Source organism: Saccostrea echinata, unplaced genomic scaffold (assembly GCF_033153115.1).
Source record: "Saccostrea echinata isolate AGI-Se365-2 ecotype Australia unplaced genomic scaffold, CSIRO_AGI_Sech_v1 ptg000056l, whole genome shotgun sequence".
In the NCBI taxonomy this organism is placed as follows: Eukaryota; Metazoa; Mollusca; class Bivalvia; order Ostreida; family Ostreidae; genus Saccostrea; species Saccostrea echinata.
In genome coordinates this window covers 21,955,981-21,977,730 of record NW_026889805.1, presented here as the reverse complement: position 1 = coordinate 21,977,730, position 21,750 = coordinate 21,955,981, and the positions used below count along the sequence as shown (strand labels likewise).

Sequence of the window (21,750 nt, the reverse complement as noted above, 5' to 3'; positions counted from 1 at the left end):
TTAAAATGACTCTGGAAGGACGTGGTGTCTGTTACCCCAAGTTTCACCATGGGAAAAACAGGCATAGACCTGTGAAATGTTTAGGTCGATACAATGACCTTGTCAGCAAATACAATTTATCATTGAGTCAAATGCTGACTGACGTTTTTCATACTAATTTTTAGGCCATTAATTACAAACTGAATTGTCGTCGGATTTTACCGTTATTTCCCGATCATGACTGCGGGTGTGATCGGTCGGCAGGGGATGCTCACTCCTCCATGGCACCTGATCCCACCTCTGATGTTTTAGAGGTCCGTGTTTGCTCTGCTCCTATTTTATATTCTTTAATGGACTTCTGAGCTTGAATACTGTTTGTTATCTTCATATAAAATGTGTCCAAATTACCTATTTCTAAATGCCACAACAGATTCACAGAGAGGATAATGCATTAAGATGTCTAAGTCGGTTTTGTCGAAAAGTGACTTTTCTCACGATTATATGCGGTAGAAATCGAACTCTGACAGGCGAATTAAGCGGAGACAGTTAAGTGAGGATCTTTCTGTTAACAAAATCAGCTGTTCATGAAATTGCAGAGTAATATAAACAAGACAGGTTTTATTCTTTATTTAATTCCAGGAAATCTCATCCAGAAAAGTGTACTGTGACAAAGATCTAGCAGAATTGTGAAGCAATGGCGTTGTAATAAAATCAACGATGGCAGTGCTGGATGACCATATAATGTCTTTTGTATTTGAAAATACGTGTAATTTAGCAAATTAACAATGTATCAAACTGAAATTTTCATGAATTCTTAAACGTTCATTGTTTTACGATCCTTATAAATTTCGTAAGCACACATAGCATTAATCTTATCGCACCAGTCCACACTCTTCGATAACCCCTCATTTAATCAAATTGTCCATGCAGGCTTCCAGGTATTTTGCTTTAAAGAAAATAGGTTATTGATAACTTTGATGTTTGTTAAAGGTACAAATCTTTATGGCGCCAAATACATGCATTTCGAGGAGTTGATGTGGTGAGTTAATTAAGAAGAAAAACACATGCAGACAGACCAAGTCCGTAGGAAGTAATTTCACTTTGAGGGAACACAACCATACATTTTCAGTTGGGGGGGGGGGCACTATGAATTACCAAAATTCCTTGACATGTAAAAAAAAAAAAAAAAGGTCATCAGACATTATTATTGAGGGAGCACAAACATATAGCAGCTATGTTTTCTATAGTATTCTATATATCGGCAAAATTATTGAGGGGGGCACAGCCCCCCCGTGCCCCCCCCCCCCCGATTCCTACGGCCATGCAGACAAACAAACAAACAAAATCATACAGTGTATATAGTTTGCTAATGAAATTACAAAACAATCTTGGCCAAACTTCAAATGGATATTGCTAACAGGTTGATTATCTACGCTTTGATGAGAAATACTGCATTTGGATTTTCGAATATGTCCGGCAAAAATAGTGGAAGAAAAACCTTCCAATAAATTATTTTAAATATGATCCATTCATCTGAAATATCCTAGGATTTAACCTAAGTAATTAGTATAAATTGTTTAAAGATCTTAAAAGGGGGAAGGGCACAACTTCCCAAAAAATCTGACAAGCAAAAAAAAAATTGACCAAAAAGTAGGGGGCCAACTTCTCAAAATAAACAGTCAAGCAAAAAAAAACTTAATTACCTGTCAAATTCCTGGAATTTTCTAGTGCTCGACCTTACAGCAACAAAAAGCGAGGGTGGCGGGGGAGTGCAACCATCATCTAATGAAAAAATTTATCATGGCAAAATACTATACTCAGAAAAAGTGGGGGGAGGCCGGGCCCCCTGCCCCCCCCCCCTCCCTCGCGTTCTACGGGCCTGCATACCCACGCATGTTTTATTTAACAGTTTATTAATGGACACTCGGACTTCAGTATTGGTGACGAAAAAAATGTCTACATAATTGCTTCAGAATAGTGATTTTTTTTTTTTTTTTTGGTTGTTGTTGAATTTTACTACCCCAGACACACTGAATAATATGAATTTTCTCTATTATTTCCGTCTTTAGAAAGCCACCTGCAACCACCCCAAACAGGTTATTAAACCAATTTATCAAAACCCAATGCAGTACCTCCAAGGTGGTCCACGCGCCTCAGTATTGGTTCTCCAACAGGTATAATACCGGCGCGTGGCACGCTCGTGTATGTATTTTTTGAGGAAGACATGAAGAACAGCTTCGGTTTCTTTCTTCTTCTGTTTGGAGCTTTCTATCATGATTGCCGATGTCGACCATTACAGAGTTGTGCCATTAAAGAGGTATCCGAGGTAAGGAGGTCTAATTAACAATTCTAGTAGCATGTTGGCATTACTTTCATATAAACATACAATTTTTAAAAACAGGGCAAAAGCCCATTATCCAAATTACTGTATAGATGTATTATAGCGTGTACGATATTTGGCCGAAAAGTATTTTTGAATAACTTTGCGTATATTTGATTTCGTGCATTTCTTCATATTCTTATTTATGCTTATATGTGCAAGACATTTAGCTTTGTACTTGATTTTGCGGTTGCTGCGTTCCGCCAAAGCCGCTAAAAAGAATACACAACCAAATGTAATACGTTTGCAGTATTCTCTGATTTGGTAACTTGAAAACCTCGCTTAATCAAAATCATGCAACCCTTAAAGAACAAACAGAACTGGATTTTTATAAAATACTACACTGCGACAATCCTTATTTTCTGCCTTTGGTTTGCTTTTAGCGTCAAAATAGATGTAATAGTGCCAGTTATCTACTTTTTTTAGAACACTAGCATCAATGTGCACGTGTCTTGTAAGGAAGAAACAATTCCAGATAAAAGTGAGTCAAATTCTAGTGCATAGAAAAATTATTTTGCTTCATTATGTATATTTATGTAAATGTCAAAATGTTGATAACGATGGCAGTCACACATTGCAAATATGACATTTTTTTTCAGTTTGATGTGAACAATTACCAGTATATTACATGCTTTTTTTCATAAAAAAAAATTAAAATGAAAAAAAAGAGATGTGAGATGAGAAATATGCAGACTTGATGCTAACGGTACCCTTAAAATAACAACAAATTTGTTTTTGTTTTCTGTAACCAGTATGTCACAAAGACATCATTTCCGGGCTGTGTGTCGCACCACCGGACTGTGCTTTGCGGAATGTCCAAGTGAAGCGTCTCGGCAACAGTTTACGAGAAGTCTCTTGGACTGTTACCCGTAAGTTCTAAAACTCGTTAGTAGGGATCACTGTAAAATTTAAATCTCAAGCATTGCTAAAGATTTGAAGTCGGGGGGGGGGGGGGGGGTCTAAAAAGCACACGAGAAGAGGTATTAAGGATAATTATTCATTTAGACATTGAACCTGTTACCTGTAATTTAAAAAAAAGAATAGTTGTATTTTATTTGTTTATGCAGATTTTCTTATGTCAATATTTCTGAGATCAGTATAGAGGAAAATCTTGATAAAAGTGATATGATTCATAATACCAGTATTGCGTACATTTCGACAGAGAATACAAAGATCTGTTTTTTCCTTCTTAGCAAAATATGTAGCGGTTCTGTTAATTATAAAAGGATGTTTTGAAGGAAAAAATGGAATTGCATCCGGCAAATTACAGTATGGCGACGTCGACAATTCTAGTAAAAATATTCGATCATAAGAGTGGGCATAAGAGTGGGTAGAGGTCTGTGTACAGGATACAAGATATTTTATTTACAAATCAAGGGCCCCGAGAGGCATTTCAACATATATAAAAGCACAATTTAAAAATATTTCACAATACAGTACATGCATAAATTCCGGAATACATGTAGAGATAGAATTGAAAACGGGTTTCACACTACAATCAAGTTTGCTCTTTCAGCAGGTTACGCGTATTCGTCGAGTGTTTCAGTTTGTTTGCTTTATGTCTCTGTCACTTTGAGAATTTTTCACTCGTGGGACGCCACCGGTGGAAGACTGCAGATTTAGCCTTGTATTTGACACTTATGACCATTGAGTAGTAAGGTATCTTTTTATACTGCGACGTAGTGCAGGACCTCGTTTTAAAACGGCTTTATCTGAAGGATGATCTCCACGTCCAACAGTGGGATTCAAATCTGCAACGCATCGATCAACTCCTCTCTCCGAGACTCGAGAACGAGACACTCTAACCACGGCGTTACTCGGTTTATTGTGTAGTCAAAAGGTGAAAGAGCTATCTAACTTGGGTAAATTTCTTTGCAAAGCCACAGCTCTACGAAAATCCAATTTGTAAATACACTGTATTATTTGATATCTGTATCCTTGTTTTTTATATTGTGCAATTGGGAAATGTCATTATTTGTATGCTTTATATTCTTTATAAAATCTGAAGAGCCTTTGGCTTAACGAATAAAATAAACTGAAACTGAAACGGTTGACGAGGTCTTTTGGTAATAACCATGGAATCTTTGTCTACCAACCTGCTAGGGTTATGTATGCTTTCTCAAAATGTCTTGTACTCGAAATGATTAGAATTTTTAACATACATTAACAACATTTTCGATTCAAATCACCGTCTCAAAAATTTGCAGAATTGAAGATCATACATGTATATCACTTTAAAAACTTAATTCTTTTTTTTTTTGTTTTTTTTTTATGATCTACGCCAAAGAGAATTGAAGCTATCTGCTAACTTGTTAAAATTATTGAAAGTTTGAGCTGCAGGAATGTAAATAAAATCGGATGTGATTTTCAGACTAGAAAGTCTTTGGTAGCCAATACCAATTCTTTCCAGACCAGTGACCCTTAGAAATAGCTGTAAATCTGTAGCTAATTGATCTGAAAAATCGGGATAGGCGACATGTAGAGAGAGCTGGAAAATGTATGGACGACTAGCGAGTCTCTTTACACTCACCACATTTTTCCAGACCATTGAACCGCAGATCTGAAGCTAGGGAGCATCCTCAGTGGCATCATGTGTAGGAACTAGTCTGAGCTACCTCAAAACAGTCGACCTATTATATCTCATTCTGAAAATGTAGGTCGTGGCATACATTAACTGACAGCACATCTGCAGGTTTTAAATACATTTTTTCCCAATATGGAATCAAATTCTAGAAATCCAGACAGCAGATGGACTCTAATGGAAAGGTTACTTAAGAATCCAACTATGGAACGCCAAATTAACATAAATTCAAATATTTGTACCTATCTTCAAATAATTGTACCTATCTTCAAATAATTGTACCTATCTTCAAATGAATTGAAGATAAGTGCAATTGAATTAAAGATAGGTACAAATGAATTGAAGATAGGTGTAAATAATTATACCTATCTCTAAATAATTATACCTAGATACAAATAAATTATACCTATCTTTAATGGAATTACACCTGTCTTCAATTCAGTTAAATATAGGTTCAATTGAATTATACCTATCTCTAATTCATTTGAAGATAGGTATAATTGATTTAAAGATAGGTACAATTGATTTGAAGATAGGTACAATTAGAACATATCCACAAAGGATTTGAAGATAAGTACAATTCAATTATACCTATGTTCAATTCGTTTTGTGTTATTGAAAATAATGAACGCTCCCTAGGAGACAATATTGAACATGGAGGGAAACGCACAGAGCATGCAGAGCGACGACAACGAGGATGAAAGGAGAAATAAAGATATGTTAAAATGTGCAAAAAGCATTATATACTTATTAAAATACACCTGTATGTCAATAAGTGAGCGAAAAAATATATATACTCGAGTACCCCGAAAGTGTCGGAGATCGGTAGACGTAACGGAAATGACGTATAATGAAGGGAGTAGTTATTATTGCCAATATCTTAGTAATTAAAGATAGGTTCAATTCAATTGTACCTATCTTTAAATCAATTATACCTGTCTTCAATTCATTGCATTTGTACCTATCTTCAAATCAATTGTACCTATCTTCAAATGAATTAAAGATAGGTATAATTGAACTATACCTATCTCTAATTCATTTGAAGATAGGTACAATTGATTTAAAGATAGGTACAATTCATTTGAAGATAGGTACAATTCATTTGAAGATAGGTACAATTATTTAAAGATAGGTACAAATATTTGAATATATGTTAATTTGGCGTTCCATTTCCAAGCCTTCAGCCCTGAATAAGAAAAGGAAATGTTCTAAGCTAACGTAGCAGGAGTGAGAACAGAGCCCAGGAGCGGGATTCATAAACACTCTTAGATTTTCTTAAAAGTTGTACTTAAGTACTAAAAAAATTCTTAGTTAAGAAAAAAAATCTTAAGTCATATTCATATAAATTCTAAAAACAATTCTTAGCTAAGTTCAATTCTGAGAAAATTAGAGCACTTAAGTTAAGTCACCCTAGCAATGCATGAGAATTCCCGAACAAAAAGCGAACTCTTTTGTGATAGAGGTATTTAGTTCCATGTATATTACATCACAAGTGAAATGTACTATGTCATCAACATTGCACAATATTACATCTTACCAGTTGATAATTATCTCAAAAACAAAAAGAGTTTCTAGTTGGATGTAATAGCATGGTTTCTTAATGAAATATTAAGATTTTTTCTGTGCTCCATTATTTTCATTTTGTAAAGAAAACTTCAGTATTTCTTATCTACTTAAGACACTTCCTGAAGACACTTAACTTTAAGTTAATACTTAAGCAGTAAGTATGTTTATGAATTACACCTAAGTTTTTCTAACAAATTTAAGTAATACTTAGGGAACTTAAGTATGAAATATATAACTTAAATGATATTTTAAACTTAAGAATATACTGAGAAGTTTTATGAATCCCGGCCCAGGTATCAAAGTTTGGGGAGGTCAACATTACCGCTACATTGCGAAAAATTTCAACTCATTACCGATACATTTCTTCGAAATTTCGGGTGATCATTACCGCTACATTTTATCAATAAGACTATTGCCGATTACAACTCATTACCGCTACATATCGAATCAGCCAGCAATGACGCGGCATATAAGTTCCATTCATTATAATTCATATAAGAGATTTCCAGACAGCAGTACGTCAAGTAAATGGCCTTCAAAGCTCTACCAATTATGTTAAGACTGTGTGTTTCATCCATGAACAATGTTCGGCTTTAACACTTTCTAAAATGTTTTATTAAATAAAATAGATTGAAAACAACCAAAAAAAAAACAACATTCTGCTCAAAGTTCTTACTTTCACCTCCCCATGGTGAGCAGGGGAACACATGTCTTATGGGTGTACATGTACTTTAAATCAATCTGTGCATGCATAAGCCACTGGCTAACGAAAGAGGTAATGTAGCGGTAATGTATACTTTTAATAAACGTAGCGGTAATGTAACCTTTTTTGTAGCGGTAATGAGTATGTGGCGGTAATGACAATTTTGAAAATGTAGCGGTAATGGTACGCACCCAAAGTTTTGTCAAGTATGGAGATCAATTGTTGTTAAATGACCTACTGTTTGTATCTGTTCAGTATCTAAGACTTATTCTTTGAGCAGTTCGCACTACCCACCCACGTTTAATTTTTTTGTAAATGTACTAAATATATATTCAACATTTCCATAATCGCCAGACAACAGCACAGAGACGGGTGGATATTTGGTGGAGTACCCCGCGGACATTGCTTGGTCGGACACGGTTTGCAAGAGTGTTATCGTCAACTCAAACACTAATTTTCATGTAAGGGGAAAAAACACTTTAATTCTTACGATATTAATATCAAGTTTGATAACATTTCCACTATAATCATCTCTTTGGTAAATTTAAGGGGACGTTTTCGACGTCGTTCAGGATATCCAATAACCTTACCCCCACAGTAAAGCCGTTGTGGAAAATGCTGAATAAAAAGGGTAAAATTACAGATCAAAGAATTTATTTTCTTATGTTTCGATGCACGGAAGTTCTTGATCTTGTAAAACAAGATTTTGTTTATTTTTTTCAGACAATTTGCGTGGAACCAATATTCAGAACCCAAATGCAACTTTTTTGAAAATATCGTTCGAGGTCTGGACATCCACGAGTCATAAATACAATATAGAGCTCTGGGGCAGTAATAACAAGTTCTTTCAAAGCAAAACAGTTGGGAAGGTAACATCTAAAGGCTCGAGTTTCTTCAACCAAGTTTAAACATTTGAGTCCCTATACGATATCCTAGAATTTGCCGAGGATGAAAAATGTTTTTGAAACAAATTTTCTTATTTGTTTTAGAATTATGCAGTTTTCAGCCATATCATACCGGGATTATACTACGCAAAGGTTAAAATTTAAGATTGCTCTCTCTCTCTCTCTCTCTCTCTCTCATTTACCAATGTATTCCCAAAATCGAGAGTCCATATTTATTATTTCAGATAAGAATTCTTGATGAAAGTTGTAATTGTGACTGCTTTAATTCCAAACATTGCAGCCGATACCCGGATTGGACGACAAGTATCTTCCTGCACCCTTCATCACCAGCTGAACAAGGTAATAATTCTATCTCAAATCAACCTGTCATTGTTAGTCTAACATTTATTATTTTGACATAGCAAATACTTTCGAGCATGCAGTATCCATACGTAAGAAATTAATCATTGAAATACCGACAGGTAACACGGAAATGGGGGATATGCGACCTTGGGGAATCATTATAAATTCTTGAGTCAATAGTAAGATAAGATGATTATTTCCTTATAAATATTATTGGCGGATATTTAACTCCCCAAAAAACGTCAAAATGATAGGCAATTAAAGCTACTTATAGTTGTTGTCAACCCAGGACTAGAAATTTGATGATTGATGATCAACAAACAAAAATGATGAAATAATGATACTTAATAATGTGTAACATACTTCTGTTGATGAAAATTATTACGACTAATTGCGTTCCATTTCTATCTATTTATTACTGTTTCCTTTCCTTCGTTAACAGTTTGGTTTTATCACTAAAGCATGCCAGTCTCCTTTACAATAAATGACTGGGGTCAGAGTTGTGGTCAGATAAAAGAAATTCAAAACAAACTTATGATTCCCCCCAAATGTCTGCTTTTTCTTTTTTATATGTGTTTTTTTTCACAATTGCACATATAATCACTAAGGCTTATTCACTTTCAGAACCAAAGAAGGACCATTACTTACTTGTGATTTTGGTTTTGGTTGTTATTTTCACGCTAATTTTGGCCATTTTAGGGATTGCATTGCTGGTTGCTTGTCAGAAAACTATGTCAGGTAAATAGAAATTTAACATTTCCATTGGATAGATACTGTGAAAGATATGATAGCATATTGCCTAAGTCTAAAATTTTGGAGAATTGGAAGGGAATTCACAATGTACTTGGTGATATTTTTTAGGTTTCTCTTTGTGGTGGGTAAAAGATTGATGCTTGAAACAAGAATATTTTCTTTTGTAGAGAAACAGTGGAACAAGAACTATGATTCAAACTACAAAAACGTCCTTTTGTATGCTGCAAAAGAAAATAAATATCACGTAAATGCAGTGATCAATTTACAAAATTATATCTCAAATGTTTTTAAACGTCATGTAAACTATACATTTATAAATCGTCAAGATATGAATTGTCAACAGAAGTTTTCCTTCCCAGGGGGGACTTTGAATGTTATAATTTTATCTAAATCACTCACGTGGTGTCTTCAATACATTAAAAACTTGCCGCTCAAGCAACGTAGGAAACTTATTTTCGTGACAATGGCGGTGGATTGCGACAAAAATTTTACTTACCCAGCCAATATTACCATTTTTCATCTCCACAAAGACATTGGAACGTTTCACAGTTTTCTTTCCAATCTCTTCCTGCAAAATCAAACCAAGCAAGATTTTACGATTGCTGAAAACAGACGACGTTTAAAGGCTGCTTTGACGGACCTAAACAAATTTCTTCGAAACAATAGTCACACTTCTGGGACGTTCCAGACAAAAGCATTGTTGACAAAGAGACCAGACAGCTCATTTGACAGCATCTCAAAGATCTTGACAATATACAGGAAAAGGAAGACCTTCTGCAACAAGAGAATGTTTGGTTTCCAAATGACTTCAAACGGATCAGAACACATCGTCTTACCGGGCGAATTTACGTTCACAGACGACGTCGACACGGCATCCACACAGGAAGAACTACGTTCTTGTTTGGACTTGAAGGAAGACAGAAGTGAAGAGAAAAAGCACAAAATAGATTTAAAGGAGGGAATGGCTCCGATGTATCTGACTAACACTATGGACGAACACAGATCTCCTCTTCTTTCTGGCTGGGAACAGAGATCCGGGGATATTGAGGCCATCAGTCTTGGTGGTAAAAGTGTTTAGAGTGGAAAGAAAGTCTGCAAGAGACGAGTTATCTTTATCAAGAAACGTGACACTTTTTTGCACCAATCTATACATTTTATAATTATTCGTTGTTCTTGTAATTTGCAAATTTATTTTTAAAAAAGTATCTTATCTCCATCCCTTTGCAACAAAATTGCAATTGTATATAGTACTATGTATATACATGTACATATTGTAACTGGTCCGTAAACAAATTCCTGCATCTTTACAAATGTTTTGGACATAATTTAATGAGTGTCTTTTAACCTTTCATTCTTATACTTGCTACAGAGGTTTTGGACATGAGGAAGTTGGGATTAATATAGGTTCATGATCAGAAACATTGGTAGCTTTAACAAAACAGCTAAACTGCGAACACCATCTATTTCACAAATTTCATGTAGTCTCATACTGTTTGAGATGTTAGGTGGCTGTCACCAGATGCTTGATAAGAGGGTTTACAGAGGGGATTTCCCCACTAATGGCCAACTTAATAATTTCGGGGACTTGCTTTGAAGCAAAGGATAATAAGGAGATTAAAGAGGTGGGATCAGGTGCCATGGAGGAGTAAGCATCTCCTGTCGACCGGTCACACCCGTCATATGCTCCTTGCCATGATCGGGCAAATGGTAAAATCCTATAGACAATTCAGAGTGACCTAACAATTTCTATGAAAACAGTCGGTCATCATTCGACTTAACGATAGATTGTATTTGCTAAAAAGGGCGTTGTCACAGCCATAGAATTTGGGAAATGTTGATTTTAAACGGTGCTGTTGATATCTTTGTATTTGTCAATAGCTTGCCTCGATTAAGAAAAGTTTGCACGTAGAGCATGCTCTATTGTGTCGAATCAATTGGGAGACATTAACATCATATGCAGGTGATAACGGTATATTAATACATAAATAAGGGAAATTGAATATAGAAAAGTTGAAGTTATAACGTTTATCATGAAGTTTTGTTGTTAGGTTACCATTATTTGTCATTAATGTCTATTTCTAGTAAATCATTTAAATATGAAACAGATGTGTCAGACTCTGTGGTATCTTTTATTTCGAAATCAAAGGGATATATTGAATCAGAATGAAAATGAATACCCATAAGTCGTCGATATATCTACATTTCAAACTGAAGGCCACAGTTTTTCGTGGAGAAGTTTTTGAATAAGTGTCTTCATATGAATAAAAAAATAAGTCTGCTAATAACGGGTCGCAATTAGTACACATAGAAATCCCAACAGAAAGAGAGATTACACGTTAATAGGTGTCCAGCGAATCACTCAGGTGACCTATTGCTATTTGTATTCGTACGTCGTCGTGGTCATGCGTTAAAAATTGAACATTTTCGGATTCTTCTCTGGAACCACTGACCCAATTTCAACCAATTTTGGCATATATCACTTATAGGTGAAGGGGAACAAAACTTGTAAATTCTATGGTCCCTGATCCCCTGGGATCTGAGGGAAGGGGCTAAAACCTTCATAAATAAATATTCCTCTTTACTCCTGGACATCAAGCAGTAAGACTTTTGACATGATTGTAATAAGCATTGAGCTCTCTACCAAAATTGTGAAAGTCACGAGTTTTGGTGTTAAGGTGGGGCTCTTTAGATCATATGGTAAAAATGCATAAATTCTTCAAAAATCTTCTTCTCTCCTTCTGTATATTTAGCAGACAAACTAAGTGCATAAATATGATAAGCAAGATCGAGTGCCTCTCGCAATGTAAAATTCATAGCCCCTGTATCAGAGGTTCTGGTGTTATGGGCGGAGCCTTTTGACCATATAGTGAAAATGCGTTCTTTGAAAATCTTCTTCTCTGCATCTACTTATTTAGAATACAATTTGAACTAAGTGCATGATTATGATGAGCAAGAGTGCTTCTTACGAAATTGTAAAATTTATACCCCTGGTCAGTTATTCTGGAGCTAGGGTGGGGCGCTCTATTGATGATAGAGGGATATGCTTTATTCTTTGAAAGTCTTTTCTGCTCTTGGATATTTAGCAGACAAACTAAGTGCATGGTTATAATGAGTATGAGTGCCCCTTCCAAAATAGTAAAATTAATGACCCCTGGGTCAGAGGTTCTGGTGTCAAATTATTATGATTATTACCGGGGAAAATAAGTGTAAAAACTTTCCGGCAACAATGAAACATAAAAATGCTAACGATGGAAAAGCACTTTATTATAACTTAGGTCGGTAGGGCGAATTCTGGCAATCCAAAAATTGCACCCGAACAATCCGAAGCCTAGGACTTGACTGATTAACAATGATGCATGTAACATATAAATAATAAAGTATAACAATGACAATTTATTTAGCACAATTCTGAGCATGAGTGACAGATGGCTTAGATAGAATAACTCATGACATGTTGAGTACATTGATTAAATTGAGTTACATAGTAATTAGCATAATTAAAGTTTTTCGTGATGTTTAAAGTAATAACAGATAATTAAACGTATATTTCAAAGTCAGCTAAAACATGTCACTAAATTGTTTTTATCAAAAATCACACCGTGATATGATCATGTATGGGAATAATTACGCTGCTCTAAATAAGAAAAGTTATTTCCCTTTATTATTCACTTATACACATACATGCAGTTTTTCAAAGTAAATATTGTAATTGATATGTATAATGAATAAAAGAATTAAACAAGACTTCTTCATGTATGATATAAAAAAAAAGTGCTTTCATGGTTTTTTTTTTATAGACAGGTAGATTTGTGAATAATAGATTAATAATATCTTATATATGTACATTAAATATTATTCAAAGACAAAGAGAGGCCAGTGTGGGACAGGGACTGTGTTGGGTATACACTGCAAACATTGTGTTATATACTTGAGCACCATTTTAATGATTGATGATTAGTGGATTAGTGATAGAGTGTAGATAGCACTGGAAAATACAGGCAAGCTGATGTACTTTGGTTATCCCTCAGCAATCCTTTTCTTTGAATTTATTGTGTTTAATATATAACTATTCACCATTCTTTGGATCCTTTACAGGGTTTTATGATACTCATGTGACTGTTAAGGCCCCTAGGCCATTTGTATTAAAATGTCCTAGTCTGCAGAATGCAAGACAGTCGTACTTGGTTAAACAAGCTTCCTATCTTAGTGAGAAAATTGTAAGTCAGGAGTCAAACTATCATCTATTCCTCTCAGACCATATTTATAAGAAACAACTCCAGAAAAAGATCCAAAGATTTATAAAGAACCTGGCCCACGACATGGCATTTACTGTACACTGCCATAAGAACAAGTTCAATTCGAAACTGCAGACAATCTACGACATGGCTGTAGGAACGGGGAGGGGGCACGGAGGTGCCATGCCCCCCCCCCCCCATAATTTTGCCGACATATAGAATACTATAGAAAATATAGCTACTGTATGCTTGTGCCCCCTCAATAATAACGTCTGATGACCTTTTTGGGGGGCTTGTCAAGGAATTTTGGTATTTGATAGTGCCCCCCCCCCACTGAAAATGTATGGTTGTGCCCCCTCAAAGTGAAATTGCTTCCTACGGGCCTGTACGCCTAAAGTTCTTAATAAGAAATTAAATCTTAGGTATATCCGTATAAATATTTTAATTTTTTATATATTAATGTCAATGTAAAAGCTGTATAAAGAACTGCGAACGATAGTATTGTTCTGCCGCCTACCTCCAAGTCAAATTTCAAAAGTTTACATAGTTGAATGATTTTTCATGTTTATATAGATATTTATGTGAATTTTCATAAAACATAACTTATTTGGGAAACTAAGAGAGATAACTCTAATTATGGTAAAAATTGCGTTTTTCACTATAGAAATACAACGGAAAATGAAAATTATTTTTAAAACATCCCCCTCCCCGTGAAACAAAAATTCCTTTTTATGGGTTTTATGAATTATTTGTCAAATGCATGCCAAAGCTTTTGTTGTTTCACAAGGGGGGGGGGGATATGTTTACAGACAAAAAGTGCAAAAATGGTCATTTTATTATCAATTTCAAACGAGATTACAAATAAAATAATTTCTTTCATCAATCTTTTATGTTGAATTTTACACAAGTTAAACGGAAAGTTTTAAGGGTCATGATTCCATTTCCAAACGTTTTTGAAAATCTAGCAATTTTTAAAGCCTGATTTTAAAGAATAAAAAGTTCAACCCCCTATTGATAACAGTCGTAAATACGTGCAATTAAGTGTTTGACACTGGTTTTAAATTTATTAATCATTTAATAATGAACTCTTCTTGAATTCAGTCAAGTTTTAATGACCAAACGGCCATTTATATTGAATTAAATGAGGTAAAACGTAGGCGATAATTGAGAGTTAGCGTGCGTGGTTCTTTTAAAGGCTTTGTTTGTCTGTCATTTGTTAATTTTATTTTTATTGCACAATTAGATTAGGCTTTACTAACTTTTTCAACACTACTCTTTTTATTTATAATTTTTACCCCCTTTTTAAATTATACCACCTTCTCTGGTGTTCCTTATACATACAGGGCTCTAACTGGTGACTAATTTAATCGCCATGGTGCCAAAAAATTATGATTGGCGCCTGAAATTCAAATGTGTGCAAAACGGGAACAAACCTAAATTTTTTCTGTAAGTCGCCAAATTGGCGACCATTTGAAACTTACTTCGTGTTCGTCAAATTACTGAACTATAAACATTTTCATTTTTTTTATATAAAGAGCAGAAAAGAAGTTTAAAAGTTAGGAATGAACATATCTCTATATATTGACTAATATCAGTTTTTAAATTGGTGCCATTTACCTGGCGACTAAAAATTTGCATTGGCGAATAATTCTTTTTTTTTTTATTAGGAGCCAGTTGGCGCCTAAAATTTTAGAAGTCACTTAGAGGCCTGCATGTGAGGCATATATCCATCACTGAACTGATGGCCAGAAGAAGAAACCTATTAATTTTAGGTTCAAAAGTTTATAGATCATGATCAAAAAGATTAATAGGTGTTAACCAATTTCAAAAAGTACCAGAGACCTTTCAGTCATGCTAGAGAGTATATGCAGAACTGTAGCTGTCTGGTTGAGAAAATTTGAACAGATGATCAGATTTATCTGTCCGAATTTAATTTTCTCACCAGAGAGCTACAGTTCTGCAGCTAGCTAGAGAGATGTGTGGGGACAGAGGAGGTTGATAAATAATAGGACCAAAAAAGTCAAAGCTCCTAGTAAATGCAGTGTCACTAGTTTGAACAAATTTTAAAAACTATTTGAGGACCATGTCTTGCATATTAATTAAAAATGCTTTAAGGCAAGAGCAAATGACAATCATTATGATTTCAAGGACTACTACAGGTATAAATATTTGTGACAATTTTTACAATACCAGTTATTTCATTATTTGGGAAATTGAGCTCTAAAAAATAAAATCATGTTTTGAGGGATTGTTGGCATTGTGGTGCCCTTATTCATTTTACATGTAGAATACACAAGATTGGTTGACATTGTCATTAGACAAGTAATAAACAAATAATGAAAAAAAAAGTAACACTGTTTAATGCTTTTATCATACTTAAACAAAAATAAAACAAAATACATATGTATAAAACAGGAATCTCATAAATATTACAACTATTTACAATGCATTTGTTAAAGTGGACATGGATTTCAGTTCATTCTTTGTTAAGATGTATGTGTGTGAGAAATAATTAACCAACTGATCACAAAATAAAACAGAAATATAGGATATATAGCAAGGGCTTTTCGATGTGCCGGTTGGCTGTCTGCAAGAAAAGCTGTTGATGCTGAAATCACAAATAAAAGAGATAATTTAGGCATCAAACAAGTACACCAATAAGAGTTTAACACATAATTTTAAATTTCAATTTTCATTCTAAAGTCACAGTAATTTTTTTTTTTTAGAAAATGCTTAAAATTTGAATAAAATGTTTTTTAAAATACTGAATTATAGTGGACCTACCAAATGTTGACCATGCAAATGCTGCTACAACAACCACAAATCTGACGATGAATAAGACTGTAGATTGTGAGGCCAGGAGGATAATTCTACACACAATGAGAGCAACAGTCAGCGGACACACGCAGTAACCAAGCACACAGATACTCTGGAAAAATGAGCTGCAAAACACAAATGTTCACACACTCAAGGACAGATTCTTCTCATATTCATCAGCTTTAAAAATTAATGCTGTTGCCGGCAATCATGTGATGCCTACTTTAAAAAAAAAAAATAATGAATGTTCTACCAGATAATACTATGTAATTGATATATATTTTATGTAAAATAGATTTTGGTTAACCAGTATTTCCTCTAATAGTCTTAAAATTTTAAGGAAAATCATTTTTCAATGCTTTATATATATATATATATAAAGCATTGAAAAATATTACAAATCCTAACAAGATTTAAGTTCATTTGAAAATTTTATATCTTGAACACTGATACCTCAAATACCATGGCTAATTTGAAGTGATTTGGAAGTCCCAACCACTTATTCTTTAAGTATTTTACCCCCCCCCCCCTCCCCAAAATCTTGGATATCTCAAATTTTTTTCTTAGTCCTATTGAGTTTGAGATAACAGGGTTTGACTGTATTTAAAATATTCTAAAATCAAAGTCCCTTATTATAAATTTCATTTACTTTAAAAAAATTCTTTAAGCTTTGGATTAATTGGTTAAAAAATTGAAATAAAATCATTTTGTTGTAGATTTGAAAAGCAGAGAATGTAATATTTTCTTATGCATTTCTTCCCCTCAAAATATAGTCCCTGCTAGTCTACCATTCCTATATCAAGCAGTACATTTGTGAGAAAGAAAGAAAATGTTCTCAGTATAAAAGACATTCAAGCAGATATATTTTGAATATTTTAATTAGTCTAAAAACAAACAAGAATCCCTCCTTAATATACTGTAAATGTATTATATTTAGGATGTACAATGTTTAGCGAAAATTGATTTTACACCAAGTTAGTGTAGATTTGAATTAAGGCTTTCTGAATGTGCTAAATATCCACACAAGACATTTAGCGATGTATTTGATTTAGCGGAAACAGCTCTCCGCCAAAGGCGCTAAATAGAATACACAGTCAAATTTAATATATTTACAGTATGTTTTATTATTTTTATTAAAAGATATTTTCTTTTTATTGATTAATGTTTGTATGTTATTTTTTCCCAAGTAAAGAAGTTTACATTTCCAATGTCTTTGTCCGAGATAAAATTACAAATTGTAAAAATACTTTATTTCTACATAAATCTACTGGTTCATCGATAGGCACGGTTAAAAAAAATCACGTGCGGGGCGGGACAAATAGAGACAGAAGCAGGGCTATTAACACGGGAATTTGCAGAATCAGGAGCATGTAAATATAAGGAATAACTGTCAGATTTTTTTGGATTCATGACGATGATCAATCGATTGGCTTGCGTGATAATTTTATGCATAAACGCCTTTGGCGTTTATGCAAATTATCACGCAAGCCACTCGATTGATCACATCATGAATCCAAAAAATAAGACAGTTACTCCTTAAATATCATCTAAACTCATTTATAACCTGGACATGGTAGCATCTTCTAACATTAACAATTAAAAAAAAATCAAAAACCCTACAAATAAAACAAGAGGCCCATGGGCCACATCGCTCACCTGTGTAACTTTGGCCATGCTGTTCATTACCAGACTTCCCCCCTTGTAATACCTATTGTGGCCCCGCCCTACCCCCGGGGTCATGATTTGAACAATTTAGAATCTACACTACCCCAGGATGCTTCCACATAAGTTTCAGCTTTTCTGGCCCAGTGGTTCTTGAGAAGAAGATTTTTAAAGATTTTTCCTATATATTTCAATGTAAAACTTGTATTCCCTATTGTGGCCCCGCCCTACCCCCGGGGGTCATGATTTGAACAATTTAGAATCTACACTACCCCAGGATGCTTCCACGTAAGTTTCAGCTTTTCTGGCTCAGTGGTTCTTGAGAAGAAGATTTTTCCTATATATTTCAATGTAAAACTTGTATTCCCTATTGTGGCCCCGCCCTACCCCCGGGGGTCATGATTTGAACAATTTAGAATCTACACTACCCCAGGATGCTTCCACATGTTTCAGCTTTTCTGGCTCAGTGGTTCTTGAGAAGAAGATTTTAAAGATTTTTCCTATATATTTCAATGTAAAACTTGTATTCCCTATTGTGGCCCCGCCCTACCCCCGGGGGTCATGATTTGAACAATTTAGAATCTACACTACCCCAGGATGCTTCCACATAAGTTTCAGCTTTTCTGGCTCAGTGGTTCTTGAGAAGAAGATTTTTTAATGACCCCACCCTATTTTTGTATTTTCTTGATTATCTCCCCTTGTAAGGGGACTTGGCCCTTTATTTTAACAATTTAAACTCCCCTTCACCCAAGGATACTTTGTACCAAGTTTGGTTAAAATTGGCCCAGTGGTTCTTGAGAAGAAGTTGAAAATGTGAAAAGTTTACAGACGGACGGACAGACGGATGGACGACGGACAACGGGTGATCAGAAAAGTTCACTTGAGCTTTCAGCTCAGGTGAGCTAAAAACTTGATCTTTGGGAGAAATATATATATAACAATGGTCACTTGATATTTCAGTGTTTTACGTTTACAAAAATTACACAAACATATTGCAGTTTCAAGTTTGTTCAAATCATGGCCCCCAGGAGGAGGGTGGGGCCACAACAGGAGATCAATATTTCATAAGGAAATTAATGAGGATTTTGGTCAAAAAAATTATACTGAAAAATATCTAAGCCACACTAAATCACACTCACTGTTTGGAATCAATTAATTCAAAAAATGGATCCAAAAATCAGGGAGCAATTTTAACCTAATGCATGTTTAATTCCTCTGCAGAACAGCAAGACCATGTTAGTCCTAGTGATACTGAAGCATCCCTAGGATGTGTTGATTCAAGTTAGGTTAGGTTATGACCCTTAAGGCTAGGTGGGGCCACAGTATTGGGTAAGCATTTTTTATGTGAATAATGCTGGTTAATATTTCTTTTAATCTTGTGATGAAGAACAGGAGGGACAATGTCTCTCAGGTAAGCATTGTAGCCCATGGGCCTCTTGTTTTTGAAGGAGAAGGTATTGTCAGAAAACAGTTTGAGGAACAGACACAGATAAACATCACTGCTTTCACCAAGGAATGGGGAAAAGTTTATTCTTGAAACCCTTGAGAGGTGGTATTTTAATAACATTTATCATCATTCATTTCATGTAAAGGTTGCAAATTGATTGTTTATGGTTACATAAACGATATATATCATCTATTTCATCTCAATAAATATTGTCTAAAATTGTTAATTACATAAAAAAAAAGCAAAGAAATATATATTCTACACTTGGATACGTTACTTTTTTGGGGTGGGGTGGTGGTGGGGGACTCACATGTTTCCTCCTAGTAATTTTGTATTGAGAGTAACAACCACTGCTCCAACCCAGAAGATGACAAAAACTTCAGCAAACTGAGGCCCTCCATCACCCTCCTTGTCTTTACTGATTTTACTGCTGTCAGAGGAAGACCCTTGTAACATTCTGAAATACAACAGTCACACAGTGCTTTAGGGGGCATTTAAAACAGGACCTTAAAATGAGGGGTAATTTCAAACTTTTTGAACAGAGGTGAAGAAGACATACATACAAAGATAATTCTCCTTTATACTCACATTGCCATAAACACACATAAAATTAATGGACCCCACAAATCCCCTGAAATAGATAAAATGACATGATTTTCTAAACCCAATCTGTATTTAGAAACATACGACTATAAAGCTAAAGCATGAAAGTCAGTACTAACATTAAATAACATTCAGATTCAAAATGTGTCATTTTGGTTATGTTTTTATGATTATGTTTAACCTTTAAATATACCTATTTTAAAAATTTCAGAAAAATATCAACATTTTCAGTTGTTACTGGTACTCACATTCTTTAAGCAATGTTTTACTTTGCTTGGGATACAGTACATGCCAAAATTTGATTCCAATTGCTTTAAGATCCCTCATCTATGAAAAAAAAAATATAAAAAACATTTCATTGAATGACAAAAACATCTTTCTGAAAACAATTAGTATATAAATTTAAATCACTGTTAATGTTGCTGTATGATTAAATTCAATCTGTTAGTGAAGTTAATGTAAAACCCAGGTCCTATAGTTTCTCTGTCTGATTCAAATGATATTTATATTTCATACCTTTTCTCGCTGTTTCAGACACTATAGATGTATATATAACAATACATTGATATAACGATGTATTGTGATGCAGTGTGTGTTGATCTGATACATCAATATATGAAATGAAGCATATATATATATTTTTTTTATACTTTCTGAAAGTATATAATGTGCTGCAGTGCATGTTTTGCATAAACAATTTAACAGAATTCATTAAAAATCCGAAAAGAAGAATAAAAGTTCTTTGCTAGCAAAAAGAGAAAAAGTTAAATCTGAGCTTAGCTTTATTCTTGGTTTTAAAAAGTACAAAAGGTTGAAATAACTGCTAGTACATTTTTCTTCCTTTAAGTAAAATTTAAAAAAAAAAAAAAAAAAGAGAAACTAGAAAATGCAAGAACTTGATATATGATATATTGCAATATTTTCCTGAAATATCATGATTACATAACAATACTTTCCCCCCTTTTCAATGAAATAAAATATTTTCTTTGACTTACTTAATTTATTCACTATAATAGTTTCTGCTGAATTTTTATTCACTTACGTATACTCTGACTTGTTATTTCACTATTAATAGTTTCTCTGACTTATTAATTTACTTTCAATAGTTTCTCTGATTTATTCATTCACTTACAATAGTTTCTCTGACTGGTTCATCCAATGTGTTGAATTCTTGATCATCACTGTCCTTGCCATCATCATTTGTCAGTATCTCTCCTTCCAATGGGACATCATTCATTCCCTGAAGAGGACAAATTTTAAATATTACGAAATGGTTACTGACACAAGTACAGTATGTATTTAGTACACACTCAAATAAGGGCTATCTTAGAGGCTGAAATTAATGCAAAATGTATGGGGGAATAAGCCTTTTAAATTAGTGAATTTGAATATATTGCAAAAATATTAGTATTAAATTATTGTTTTTTTTTCAAATTCCAACTGATCGTTTATTCAGACAAATATTTTGAATTAGTTCAACGACTTGGATGCTGTTAAGAAGTCAATGGACATCTGAGAAAATTCAAGCTAAATTATTTTGGATCAGTGTATTCTGAAGAAATCATTGTGTTAAAAATCTTAACGTCACAGTCTACAACAATAGAGAAAATTGAAAAATTCGCAATTCAGCTTTGACATAAATCGTAAGAAATAAAGATTTTTCCAGCATTTTGAGCACCTCTTGGCTTTTTAGAAAATCCACGTCAGCCATGTTGGAGATTTCTAATTCCGGTTACGGAATTTACCGCCTTACGTTATAAACATTCCAGAGGCTTTC

The 21,750-nt window shown here is 34.2% G+C and overlaps 2 protein-coding genes across 2 annotated transcripts; one reads left to right on the top strand and one right to left on the bottom strand.

Moving 5' to 3' along the window:
- The first annotated feature begins 2,203 nt into the window (after positions 1-2,203).
- On the top strand, positions 2,204-10,287 carry LOC133173956 (uncharacterized). The gene is made up of 9 exons (XM_061309019.1): positions 2,204-2,305; positions 2,786-2,840; positions 3,112-3,228; positions 7,564-7,670; positions 7,759-7,840; positions 7,933-8,078; positions 8,339-8,453; positions 9,081-9,194; positions 9,377-10,287. The coding sequence occupies exons 1-9, from the start codon at positions 2,204-2,206 to the stop codon at positions 10,285-10,287; spliced, it is 1,749 nt and encodes a 582-aa protein (XP_061165003.1).
- A 5,509-nt stretch (positions 10,288-15,796) lies between these two features.
- LOC133172880 (protein YIPF6-like) lies at positions 15,797-21,716 on the bottom strand. The gene is made up of 7 exons (XM_061307713.1): positions 21,652-21,716; positions 21,106-21,213; positions 20,222-20,300; positions 19,959-20,001; positions 19,681-19,827; positions 16,229-16,386; positions 15,797-16,052 (listed from the first exon to the last, which is right to left on the bottom strand). Exons 1-7 carry the CDS (start codon positions 21,682-21,684, stop codon positions 15,931-15,933), a joined length of 690 nt encoding a protein of 229 aa, XP_061163697.1. The 5' UTR covers positions 21,685-21,716; the 3' UTR covers positions 15,797-15,930.
- Between the last annotated feature and the right edge of the window lie 34 nt (positions 21,717-21,750).

Excerpts from the sequence above, each read along its gene's own strand:
- LOC133173956 (XM_061309019.1), top strand. The coding sequence starts at position 2,204 with ATGAAGAACAGCTTCGGTTTCTTTCTTCTTCTGTTTGGAGCTTTCTAT. Across the intron at positions 7,671-7,758 it reads ACTCAAACACTAATTTTCAT|GGGACGTTTTCGACGTCGTT; the intron begins GTAAGGGGAAAA and ends GGTAAATTTAAG. Across the intron at positions 8,454-9,080 it reads TTCATCACCAGCTGAACAAG|AACCAAAGAAGGACCATTAC; the intron begins GTAATAATTCTA and ends ATTCACTTTCAG.
- LOC133172880 (XM_061307713.1), bottom strand. The coding sequence starts at position 21,684 with ATGGCTGACGTGGATTTTCTAAAAAGCCAAGAG. Across the intron at positions 20,301-21,105 it reads AACCAGTCAGAGAAACTATT|ATGAGGGATCTTAAAGCAAT; the intron begins GTAAGTGAATGA and ends TTTTTTTCATAG. Across the intron at positions 16,387-19,680 it reads AAATTACTAGGAGGAAACAT|CTCATTTTTCCAGAGTATCT; the intron begins GTGAGTCCCCCA and ends TGTGTTTTGCAG.